The sequence below is a fragment of the Branchiostoma floridae genome, chromosome 9 (assembly GCF_000003815.2).
Source record: "Branchiostoma floridae strain S238N-H82 chromosome 9, Bfl_VNyyK, whole genome shotgun sequence".
Taxonomy (NCBI): Eukaryota; Metazoa; Chordata; class Leptocardii; order Amphioxiformes; family Branchiostomatidae; genus Branchiostoma; species Branchiostoma floridae.
The window spans coordinates 9,310,985-9,324,145 of NC_049987.1; the positions used below are offsets into that span (position 1 = coordinate 9,310,985).

At 42.9% G+C, this 13,161-nt stretch overlaps 1 protein-coding gene across 3 annotated transcripts in view; it reads right to left on the reverse strand.

The window, feature by feature from the left end:
* The window catches only part of LOC118422647 (uronyl 2-sulfotransferase-like), a 43,430-nt gene extending 35,593 nt beyond the window's left edge, over window positions 1-7,837 (reverse strand). The window contains exons 1-3 of one of the 3 annotated variants that reach the window (XM_035830305.1): window positions 7,536-7,837; window positions 2,868-2,899; window positions 1,852-1,908 (exon numbers count right to left, since the gene is read on the reverse strand). In XM_035830305.1, coding sequence (XP_035686198.1) covers window positions 1,852-1,908; window positions 2,868-2,899; window positions 7,536-7,704 — 258 coding nt within the window. In that variant the 5' untranslated portion in view covers window positions 7,705-7,837. The remainder of the gene's footprint in view (window positions 1-1,851; window positions 1,909-2,867; window positions 2,900-7,535) is intronic. The other 2 variants (XM_035830308.1, XM_035830307.1) reach the window with 2 other exon arrangements.
* Window positions 7,838-13,161: the final 5,324 nt, after the last annotated feature.

The following is a 13,161-nucleotide window of genomic DNA, read 5'->3' on the forward strand; positions in this document are numbered from 1 at the left end:
AGAACTGCTATAATACAATTTGTAGGAAAGAATCCTGGGTTTATCAAACTGTACAGTTTATCAAAATTAACAGACCAAGGGCCTGGATATGATTTGCGTTGAGCAGTAGAAAAACATCTTGATCTTAAGTGGTCTAGACAGGTCTGGTATAGGAATGTTAGTAGAGCAAGACCTCACCACTTCTTGAATAAACTACAGCTTTATTTGACAGCATGTGTTTGTTACAAACAGGTTAAAATTAAGTAGGGTAAATAAATTTCTGGACAGGAAACATCACACTGCTTGGTTCAATGTTGTAGACTGAATTTTCTTTATCTTCCTTGACTAAATGGATTCAGAAATTTTACAGTTTTCATACATGTTCATTGGTGTAAACTTGGTCAGTTGATGGGGAAATATCAGATCTTGACTGAAGAAATGATCAAAGTTTGAGTTCATCCAAGAATATACTAACAAACTTTGACCTTTTTAGGTTAGAGTTTCTACTCTCCAAATAGAGGACAAAGGAAGATATTTTAGATAGGCATTATATGATATGTATGATATGTCACAATCTTCTGCACCAACCTCTGCTTGGAGACTTTGAGACTTTATTCAGAAAATCCAAAAGGTAACTTGGAGAGTACTAGTATAAAACTATAATACAGTACCTGCCTTCCAGGGGGGACCCTCAACAACCTTACAGTTATCCATCTCTCTCTAGCTGCCAGACAGCAGCGCACCACCAACCCAAACAAACCTGGCCACCACATGGTGCCCTCTCACACCCTGGGAGAACCTTACACCTCAAACATACACAGTTCCGGGCCCACTGGGAGCAGAGCACTTCACAACTTCAAGGGGACTCGGGTCAGGTTCAAGTCCTTGGAATCCAAACAAGGGAATTCATTTTCTGTCAAGGGAAGCTAACACTATAGGTGATGATACTGGAATGGATGTGACCAAGCAGGAAGGCACCAAGGCTGTGTCAGTTTTGAAAGTGGAAGATTCTATCTATGAATGGCTTGTAAAAAAAGAGACAAAACTCTTTTAACATTTCTTCAGGAGGATTTGGCATATCAGGCTTAAGTTTGAGCCCCTCAAAGTTAAAAGTCATTAGTGAGACATATCACATGTCAGTAATGGCTAAGACTCACGCTTCCTCTGGCTGTTCCACTTTTCTTGGAGGGATTTTAGACATTTACCCAAATGTACAACAATCAGACACCTTTGGTAACAATCTATTGGAGACCTAGTAAACACAACAAACTGTCAAACATCTAAACAACTACAACTGTGTCATTGTCAAAAAAAAAGGAAAACAGGACAATGAAGTAATTCTACTCTGCAGCACATCTTGTAAGAAAACTTTCAAATCATAACAATTTATCATGAAGGCAGTTTGTTTGAATCATGGATAAACTGCAAGTGAAATTTGAAATTGAAACCATTTTCTTGGAAGACAGCTCATCTCTTATCATTTTCTGGTCTTCAGGGAATAAAGAGGACAATGTAATCCCAGGATTCTCTTCTTCTATCCAGCAAGAGATTCTTGAAACTCACAGAATAAACACTAGCTGAAAATAGATTTTTTTCCTCCAAATTTCTTTGTTTTCAAGTTACTGAGTACATGTGCTTTTTTCACAACAATTTGTTGATTTTCAATACTTCTGAAAAAAAAAGATGTCTTCCATGATCAGTCATTTTCTCATTTTCATTTCGTGCTGCACAGTAGATTCAGTCCAAGAGAAAATTTTCTGGGTCATATTTGCACAAAAGGTACAAATAGATGTGTTACATTCTTATACATGGCAGTACTGTTTACCATCCAAGATGAAGTCCATGCCAGTATGAGTGCCGGTACCATCTTACCTGTGTATCTGTCACCAGCAGTTTTGCTTTTACCTTTGCACCCCTACTAGATACTCTCTGCAAAACAACGTATGGATTTTACCTTGTGCCTACCCTCTACTTGAAGTGCTGTCCCAAACTGGTTCTGATGTACAGAATATGTTTCTTTGTTTCTTTATATTTTTTCACTTTGTTTCTTAATATTTTGCAATTTTTTATTCTAACCCTTTTTTTGTTGTTGTGTTGTCACATCACAATCAGTTCTGGTACAAATTTCCATGCACTTGCGTATATAAAAAATGAACGTTCTTCCTGTACATGTATTTTGATGTTGTGTCCGTTTACTGTATTTTTTAGTTCCAACCAAAATGAAACAGCACCTCCAATACATTTTGCCTATTTACCTGTTGTCACCAACACCGTAGCATCAGTGCTACTATGACAAGTCTAAACAATGACCAAATGTCACAAAATGCACCTAGCAACAGAAGTATTTATATATCAAACGAGAACAATTTCTGTCCAAATTTATCACCACATAACAGTATTTATACATATTTTGTTCTAAGGATGCAAAAGCAGTATAACTTTTTCAACAACCAATGTTGATAGGTGCATTCTGAGTCATCTCTGAACATGTCAAAAACTTAACAAAATGAATTCACGTTGGCGGTAGAACAGGAGATAAGCAACTTTCAATGGATATTTCTCTAAAGACACAACATATTCATAGACATATCATAAATGTTTCATATTCAGAGATGACTCCATCATCAAGTTGCAGAAACAGAAGAAGACAACAAGTTTACAGTCAGTGTGCCTTTACATTTGACTACAAGCTATCCACTCAAAGGGATATGGGAAAACTTCAAAACATATTTGTCAATCAAGAAAAGTTACAGAATCGCTATTTGTCAAGTCCATTGTCAATGTGACACTACCACAGTCTATAAAAAAAACAACCATGTGACATTCTATGGGTCTCTCATTTGTTTTACCGATTATTTATTTGTTGAGTCCTTGTTGGTATTACTTACCTTGGCTTTAGTAGTCCTGGTGGGTGCCAGTCCTGCGAACAGAAACAAATGTGCAAGTTTACAAAACAGCCACGAACCACAGAGGTGGACAACTTTTGTGTGGTCAGAGCTTAGGCAAAACATCGTATCTGAATGTCACATTTCTTTGAAGCGTCTTAAAAGGTTTTTAGCAGAACGAGAGAAGTTTAAACATCCCCTGGTCCTTTCATCTTCCGACACATCCCATTGCTGGACACCCGCGCGCGCCCCCCTCCCCCACACCGACACACACGTAGTCTGACCACAGTTTCGGAAAGTGATAATTCGCCTTGACCTCCTTAGCACATGAAACCAGATCGCAAAGACAAACGCAAAGATAAACACCCGGAGAAACGCATGAGTACCTGTCACTTATGCCACGCGCACATGTTTACGTTTCCACAACATCAACACAATTGTTGCCCCAGTGCATCACGGGAATGTCAAGCAATGAGTTATCTAACCGCAATCCGATCCAAAAACACAGCTTGAGTCAACTAAAATATTCTGCGCGAAGGTCTTCACCTCACACCTTTTGACCTCTACAGCAAAGTAGGAATTTCCTAATGATTGAGGAAGTTATTCCCTGACTGGAAGTCAAACATAATATATAACAGGGATAAAATACATAACGTTAGAAACTTGAGACAAAGAAACATCTTCGGTCATGATAATGAACAGTGGTTATTCTATCATTTAAAAACTGCAGTCTTTCGCCCCAGTCCTGTTCACGTTTGCCGTCAAGGGCCAATGACTAGGTCAAACAACACTTTCCAGAACGACTCAGCGGCGAAGCGTGAGGTATAATACTTGTGTAGGACAGACTCTTCACTCTCCAAACAGCTTCTCGATTAGGGCGTGGATAAAACATTTAGGGTTCTCGTTCCGAGATGGAGCGTCTACTTCAGAAAGACAGTTGTTTCACCTTTATGCATCGTCTAGATGTTAAATATTGCAGTGCGTGTTGCGGCTGACATTTTTGGCTACCTTAAATTTCGCATTCTAGCGGAAATTGAAGTTTAATCGATTTATTAAAGCTTGGCCATGGAATCAAATTGCCTGGCTGACTTCTGACAGCCTTTGGTCTACACCATGTTAGTTTTCTTTTGCACATGTTTGTTTTCTTTTGGATTTTTTATACTCCGCGAAGGTCAGACTGTTTAAAGAGGGTCTATTCTCCTCGGCCTGTTAAATCGTTTTTAGATGACTGGACTGTGACACAACCACGCACATTTTCTCCAGCTAACCCGCTCCTTCCTGTTTTCCATTCCATAGCATGACATTTGGAAAGGTTGGCACCCACACATACGGGCTTGGTGCCAGCTGCTTCCTTCTATCAGTTCCTCCCCATGACACGATATTCTCCTGTTTTCACCCCTGCAGTTCGTGAACCGTACATTTGAGTCACGTCAACGTACGTTGTTAGTGACATTGTGGCAATCAGGGCCCTAGTATGTACCTAACTTAAAAGATCTTTAAACGCTCCTCTGAGATCGGTAGCCTTGTCACTCTGACTGTCTCCCCAGTCTGACTCAGTGTCAGAGTTACATGGTTACATGAGACTTCAGCTCATGATTTACCAGTTTTATGCAAAATACCGTGCAAAATGATGCGTTTGTGCACTTTGCCGTCAGACACCAACAAAATTGACAACCGATTTCGATGGACGCACAGCTAGACATCCTGGGCTATTCTGAGTTGGTTCTTATCCAATTCCTTTGATCTAAACTTTCTAATTAAATCCTTTAGGCCTACTTCAGACCTTCATGGGGTCACTGGATCGTGTGTTTGGCTTACTGGCCATCTTGAACTGATTTGGTCGTGGCGCAGACAAATCTGCGTGAAAACACTCGACAGAGTTCGAGTTCAGAGGCAGACAGACTGATAGCGTGACTCACACGTCGGATGTTCAGACACCAACGCGATAGGAGATGACGCATGTGACCCCTGCGGACCCAGGAGTAGACCCTCTGCATAACCCTTCCGTCGTCCCCTAAAGATACATTCGTTTTAGTGGTCGAAAAGTCTAGACTAACATTGGAAGAGACGGGAAATATTCACGGTGTCTAGCCAAGGATGTCCTAGCTCAGGTCTAGCAAATAAAAGAAGTAAAAAAAGTTGGAGACATGGTAGTTCGACAGACATTTATCTGAATTAGAAACTAGTATTCCGAGGTACATATATTATGATTATGAATGATGTGCTAGTATTAAAATCTACTGCGTCGAGTTCAGTATTTAGCGTTACCAAAAGAAATATGAATCAACCGGCCGTACGGTAGTGTATACAGATCAAGATTGAATGTCTAACGCCTTTCCCACTTTAGTAACCACCCACAAATCCAAACAGTCAAACATAAATTTCCGCTCCTAACTCTCCTTTGACACTGATTCATTGTTTTTCTTACATTCTTGTTGTTTTAGCAGCTTCCGTTGCAGTTTACTCCCGCCCTCCCCGAAAGCTGACCCGGCAGTTCTAACGAGGGAGAGGCAAGACGTGATTTTCCGAACAAGTTGTAATTACCTATTCCCAAGAGAAAGTTTCGTGGGAGATTTACAGAGGGCAAGTGCCACAATCTTTTCAAGTACCCCCATTCCCAAGGGTAGGAATTGACCTTCACCCTAGCCGTTCACTTTTCCTAACTACGTAACAAATGACCTTGAGTTGACTAGACGGAATTGGGCTGTGTCATTGTTACACAGAGTACATATCTTCGAGTTATACAATAGCACGTCGTGAATCAAAATGGGCGATTTCTCATAAAATTGTTATTAGTTTCCAAAGGGTTTCAGAAATTACAGAAAAGAAAGGACGGTTAAAATACATACAGACGAAGTGCAGTTGCTTTTAGGATTTATATATTTGAAAAAAAGTCGTCGACCGGAAAACTTTGGCACAATGCCTGACATCCCTCCTCAGCTTTGGCTCAGTCCTACTTTGCAATTGGCCACACAATCCTAAGACAAACACACAAATTACAAATACAATTTCAAAAGGTGTAATATTAGATCACTGGCATTAGAGCCACACGCTTTACTACAGAAAAGTTTATTGCCAAAGTTTATCAAACCAAGTCACGAGACATGAGAAACAAAGGGGAGACAGAAAAGTTGAAGAAAAAAGTTGAACGCGACAGTGTACTGTGCTGTCCAAGTAGTGGTTCATTATGCTTGTTTGGGACGTCTTTTGGCGTGCTTTTACTTTGTCAACCAAACTTTGACTGGTGAAAGAAGAAAGATGAAGGAAACCTGACAAAATAGAAACACTGATGTACATTGTACACGCCTAGTCAAACTTCGAATGACGTCCAATTTCCCAAAACAAACCGGTGCCTAACTTCTGCTTGAAGGGAAACTGTACTGCACACAGTAGTCCTTCTGTTCGGTGATACTGATAGTAAATCATGTAGAAATGCGGTGATATGTAAACCGCTTGAGTAAATATTTCAGGAACGAAAGCCGGCGCACTTTTTGTTTGCCATCATGTTAAATGCGGAGATATCGTTATCAATTACACAACTAATCGCCCCACCTTTGCCCTCATCATGCTCATGTACGTGTACGTCCCTTTGGTAATGCATTTGAGGGCCAAGCACGCCGTTTGACTTTTCACACGTCGGTGCAAATAGAAGTACTCTGTTTTGTATACAACAGACGCTAGCGCACTTTTGTGAAGCGCCAAACACTAAACCCGGACGCTGACGCTTATCTCGTCTGTAACTTGTCTGGTTATAAGGTTTTACAAATGGTCCGTATTGTTGTTGTTGTTTTTTTTAGAATAAAGGGGGGGGGGTGAAGAAATGTTCGTTCTGGTGACCTTGTTTATCTGAGTCGCCTGGTGAGACGACCCCGCGCGCCTGCTGGTTTTGATTTGGTGACGACAAGGACTTCGTTCAAAAAGGGGTGACAACAGCACTTCACCGACTCAAATGGCTCTTGTGTTTAGAGACGTCCTCTGGGCTGATCGGAGGGAATGTCACTGGTTCGTTTATGGTTGGAGAACGAAGCACACAGATCATCTCAAATAATTTATGTCCTCGAGGGCCCTCGAGGCCTAGACTTATGAAATAAGTTTGTGCGTAGGAAGTGGGGCGTAAAGTCGATCGTACCACAACTGAGTTGTGTGCGTCATATACACGTTCGTACTAATCTATTTGTTGAGCGACAGTGAGCCCACTAATTGGCTGTTATTTATTTCGACAACTTTTATCTGCTTTCCCCGCCGAGTTTCGTCTGGCAACGGAAAAACGATACCGCTTGGCACATGGATTAATTTGGGAACTAATTAGTTGTCATCGGTTCACACACAAGTTTGGGTGTACACAAATGCCGACGCTATTTTCCTGACATCAGTGTGATGATGGTCCGGTATCACTCAATGGCATCCCCCAATTGGGAGCGACCTTTGACTCAGCAGATCTCCTTGGCAAAAATAGAGCAAGAAAAACCGGGAGCAAAGTCCTCGCCAGCTCAAATGAAAACAGTCTGCGTCAATACACAAAGCCGGAGAGGCATCCCTGCTGTGTATGACCGCTGTGGATCATGGCGTGCCCAAATTCCCCCAAAGTGAAGATAACCAACACCACATACACTCTAGGTCTGTAAACGTTTCAAGAGTGAACTTCTGTGCGAATGTACACAAAAACCATACCTGAGTCGCCGGGGGAATTGGCCGCGTACTCTCTCCCGTTCACACTACTAGCCCGGCTCCCGGCTGACCCCAGCCCCCGGTAGTGTACCAAGAGCGAGCTCGCACTCAGGATGACCACAAGTCCCGTAATAATCCCATAGGTTCTGAAGGCCCTCGCGAAGCTGACCATAGCGGGCCCGAACCGGCAGCTTTCCCCATGAAATCCTGGACAACGCGAAGAGCTATGCCCGCTATTCTACCGCGGGACGTCGCGAGTATCGTGGCTAACCGGTGCCTAGTGCTTGTGCATGCGGGTAGAGTGACAGCCAGAGTCGCTGGACCGGAACCGCCAACTATCGCGCTGGGCCGGACCAGCCCGATTGGTCGTCAGCTTGCGGGAGTGACAGCATTCCCGCCCGCTAATTGGGCAAGAGTGGGGCGGGGGATAGCCTCATTTCCGGCCACGGGTGCACTTGAACACGTGTCAGCCGGACCACTAACCCCTCTAATAATTTACAGGAACTACGTTGTATCTTCCGGTTTCGTCTACTAGTAACGTTATATCTTTTTGCCATCAAGAATACCCAAGATACAATGTTTTTCCCTTCACCATGTGGCGTCCCATCTTCATCATGGCACACCCCTTCATCATTCCAGAGATTTCAGGACGGTCTACATGCAAGGGCGTTATATGTAACGTTAGATGTGGAAGTTTGGGGATGCTAAAGACGCGTACACCCTCGGGGAAATATTCCTTCGTTGCGTCTATGTCAGCATTTGCTATTGTCTGTTTCTTTAAAGTCTGCAGGGTTTATATATTCTCGCACAACGATCATGAGAGTAGAGTAGAGTAGGGTAAACATATTCTGTGAAATGACTGAGGAATCAGACGGCATTCAGTGCTGTAGGCTGTTGCGATCTGCTATGCACACGATTCATCAGATCTGCGATTCATCAAATCGTTCTGTTAAAATGAAATGAGCATGCAGTACTGCTTTGAAGCGTTCAGGACTATGAAAAAGAAAAAGTGAACTGCCTGATAACATTATGGACCGAAACAGTCGTTTATCTAAGAATCAGCACAAAAGCAACTGACAATTACTTTTTATCACCACCTCCTCATTGTTTGTTATTCCAGAGTCGTGAAAATCAAGTTGTTTGTTCGCCAAATAAATCCTGCGCAAATGAGCTGAAGTCTGATGAAGTTGACGGGACGATGTTTGTTTGGGGAGCCGAACAGTGATGAGACGTGTTTACACAGACGGACACTTGACTCGGGGAAAGTGAAATGGAATGAGTCAATGACTGCGAAAGTCATAACCAAGGAGTGAATGCTGGCACAGAGCGAATAAGTTATCTCTGTCACTGCTGCGCTTTACTCGTTGATGAAAAATCTGTAGTTTTGAAACAGAAGAAAGGGGCTTGTGTAAGTTAGATTTTTGTTTCAAAAGCCCGACGGAAAACGGAGCTTTCAACATCGATATTAACCGTAACGCAAGTCTTGCGGACTCCTGTCCAAGGAGGTTCATATTGTACTAGTAACCTGCTTGCTCTGACTCGTATTGTTTATATAGCGTTTTAGGGCTATCAACTTCAACGTATTTGCTAACGATACATGCACGGTATGTTTTCTTTGAATTTAATTTAATTCAACATTCATGACGCCTCTTTACTTGTTGAAGTAAGGAATTACTGTAAATGCAGAAACTTTCGCGGTGTTTTAATGTTCGCCGGGTTTTCGCGGTGGCCGCTTCACCGCGAACTTAGAACCACCGCGAACATTTTTTAGCACTGACTAAGAAGCTACAGTGCATGGTGCTACCACGTACCACCGCGAAAAGTCATTTTTCCCGCTACCGCGAAATTAAATCCCTGCGAACTTAAATACAGTTACAGTATTCCACCCCTAAAGCATCCTGGACTGTGACTAAAAGCATACTCAAACCCATCTCTCTGGAACGTCGCAAACCGGCAAAGACAGGTGAAGATAGATCGTTCTTCGCTTGGCCAAATTTCTGAAGCGTTTGTCCGTATGGTAATGAGTTTTTCACTGTTATTTCTTGCAATGGACGAGTTCCCTGTAGTGATAACCCCCACTTGCTCAGCAACGAAACAATGAAACCTCATAATTTTGTAAATTACATTGTTACCACTTGTGAGCGTCAAGCAGAAACTGTGACGTCAACGCTGTGCCCCCACTGGGCCATTGTACGGGTACTGTTGAGAAAACTAGAGATTCCTCACAGAGCGTCAAGACTTAGGCGAAAAGGGCAAAGAGCGTTAAAATCTTAAAATTGTACACTCCTTTTTCAGAATCAAATCCCTGAGAATCGCAAAGTATCATTTCAGGAAATGCCAAAATGGAAATGGTCAATTTGGCGGTCAGTTCTCTTCAGAGATCACATAACGTAACGGTTACAGGCACCAAATTGCCTAACTCTGCAACCCCTGTTCTTAGGCCATCCTGACAACTTGACAAGACGTGGCTGACGTCACACTAAAGATAATCAATGAGAACTTTAAGTCTAAGTTTTTTTTCTAACCAATGAGATTCTCAGTAGGTTTGATAGAACCTCGTGATACAGGTACTCCAGTGCTATCACTTTATTTGTCATGACAGCATTGGGGGTTTAAGCTTAAATCTACCACCGTGTGACAGAAGTGACAAGGTACAAGGATGAACCTTGAAAAATGCAATTTCGAATGGATTGGATCTATCAGACGATACACATGTAGAATGTAGTAAACCCTATTCATGTGAAATCTACCTGGCGGATTTTAGCCTAGTAACCAAACTGCAGAGTACCTTGTTGGATACAGGCTGATCGAGAGGACAGAAGAGACTAGGGAGCTATGATATGTTAGGATACCAGGCTAGGCGGGGTGTGGGCTTTGTTAGACACCCCCTCTTCCTAAAACTGCATTGATTGACAAGTCACCTGCAAATCTCCTCGGCAGTGTGTTTACCTGACACAAAACCGATACCGAGTAACAGCGACAGGATAGGTAAACAGAGACTCAGGTCACCGCTCAGGACTTGGTGAGAGTCACCACATCACTTGTAGACATCGGATTGAACCATTGAACAGCGAAGCTATACACACTCCTTCCACACAATTTGTGAAGGCAGATCATTCATTCATTTGTTCATTCTTCCCGACATCCCGTCATTCCTTCACTATCCATCCATTCTTCTGAGATATTGTAGTGATGTCTGTGAATATTTCCCCCAATACAGACCCAATGCCCGTATCCACGGTTAGCCCTTTCTACTAAGATACCATCGCGATCAAGACGACCTTCTCAACAGTCGTTGAACCTTGTCCCTTCAGCTTTTGGTGAACAAGAACCGTAGAGAAGTGTCATTTGGACACTTTTGAAGAGCCAACAATATTTCTCGGGTCAGACTTCAGAGTGATTTCGCCTCCCATGACCGTCAGGTAGACAGTCTACTTTTTCCGGCATGCCTGTGGGACAGCTAACGTCTGCTCCCCTCAGACCTAGTCTCCAAGCAGACGTGTCAGCTGGATGACAAAACAGAAAAATTTGGCCAAATTGGGACAAATAACTTGCCATGGGATCTCAGTCAGTCTTTTGCAGTCTACCCAGCTATCACCGTCGGTCGGAAAGTTCACTCCTAGGACAATTAACTCCTACTACTAGGCCTTTATTCCTAACTTGGCCAAAGTCCGCTATGTCTTTTTCCGCCAGGCAGGAGTCTGGTACAGACTAGGGCCAGACAGGACTATTTCCTCCACGACGGTTGACATGGCATTTGAAGGCGTGCGACAAATGGCCATAACTTTTGAGATATGATCTTTAGACTGACAAACACCTGCATAGACCCGTATTTTGTGTGGTGGGTTTCTTGACAGGGTTGGAGTATCAGCCAACATCATAGGATCCTCTTCTTTTGTGTGGAAATGCCTATAGCCACCATGCATCAGACTTTCATAATACTTTACCATTCATTGCGTTTTTTACATTTTCCTTCCACGAAAATTATTTTAACCGTGAAATTTTGTCGCCTCAAATGAGGCCTTATAGAGAGCTTTCATACTTATGTTTTGTCTAGAAAGAGTTAGCCATCTAGGTCACCTGCCGAGGATTATCCTGGTGTCATGGTGTAATCGAGCCACTTGCATTTTTGACAGCCACTTCAAATCTCACAATACATGACAGACACACTGGCTATGATATGGGACGGTGGTTTGAGTTTCTGTAGCGTAGTTTTGTGTCATCTGTTGTGGCGCAGCTAGCGAGAATATCGATACTTCACCATCAGGTGTAGAGGCCGGTGTGTTTACGTGCGGGCCTAAGTGGCTGACGTGTACCTTACAACCTAAATAGACAGCTCGAACACGATACGGCACGGGGCCGTCCGTTGGGCGGGCAGGTGAGGGGATGGGCGGGGCAGGGAAGCCCGCAGAACCGCGCTCAAAGCACCGACCTGTTGCCCAAAACAAACTGTGTTTGGTCCAGATGAAAGGCGCGGGGGAAACCATACACAAGAATGGATACACCTGGACAGGAGGTATTCCGAGCGCGTGAAGGATGAACAATTAAACTCGTAATTATCTTTTTTCCACCGATATCAATTAGTAGGAACCGTCGAAACTGTCAGTCTGATTGAAAGGAACACGCTGAAATCAAATCAGACAACAAAGGACCTGTAAGCTAACGGTCTAGCAGCTATTTATCTCAATAAGACAGGAAGATAAATATTAATGAGTGGGTCCCGACCTTAAGGCCCCCTCTCACTTGACGTGCGGCACGCTTGCGGCATTGCTGCGTTCGTTCACTGCGGCACTGTTTTGTTATTTTCTCCGATTTTTTATGATTCAGATATTGCGCAATACGTAAAAGTATAACATAAAAGACGACAAAATATACAACAAGTAAGAAAATTCGTTCTTTATCTCTGAAATTCGTTGAGCATCTTCCGAACGCAGCAATGCCGCAAGCGTGCCGCACGTCAAGTGAGAGGGGGCCTTAAGGGTTTTGCCATAAACCTTGGTTTCCATTATTTTCATCTTGGCTAACATGGAGATTAAGTCCTTGATTTCAATACAGGTGCGTGGCAATCTCTTAGGGAGAAAAAGGCCCCATTGTGCAAGTAAATGATGATGTTGAAATCTGAAAATTCGCAGGTACTAACTACAATAGGTTATTAACTTGAGACGGAAACGATTCATGCCATTTGGTACAACTTAAGTCTTATAACGTGTATAAAGTTACAATGACTCCATACTACCTTTGTACTTCCTTTCACCAAATTTATTAACATGTCAGCAGATTCAATTAAGCACCAAAAAACACAATGTCAGAGACGGACGTAAACTAGACTGAAGGACATATCATGCGTTTCCGGATGTCACTCTGGTTTCCGGATACCACATTGATGTCCAATTTCCCTGGTTACCAATTCTACGGAAAAAAAACCTTGTGAGTTGTTGACTTAGTGAGAGAAATGTGCCATATGGAACGCCGGAGTGCGACTGGTTTGATTGTAATAACAGCCTGTATTTGTCCAAGAACTGCCCCAGTAGTCACGGTAGGCTGTTGTGGTATGAAGGCTTCTGTGTACGTTTCTGTCAGGCACCTGTCGTCTGAAAAAATATGACCGTCATTCATTGCGCACGCCTTC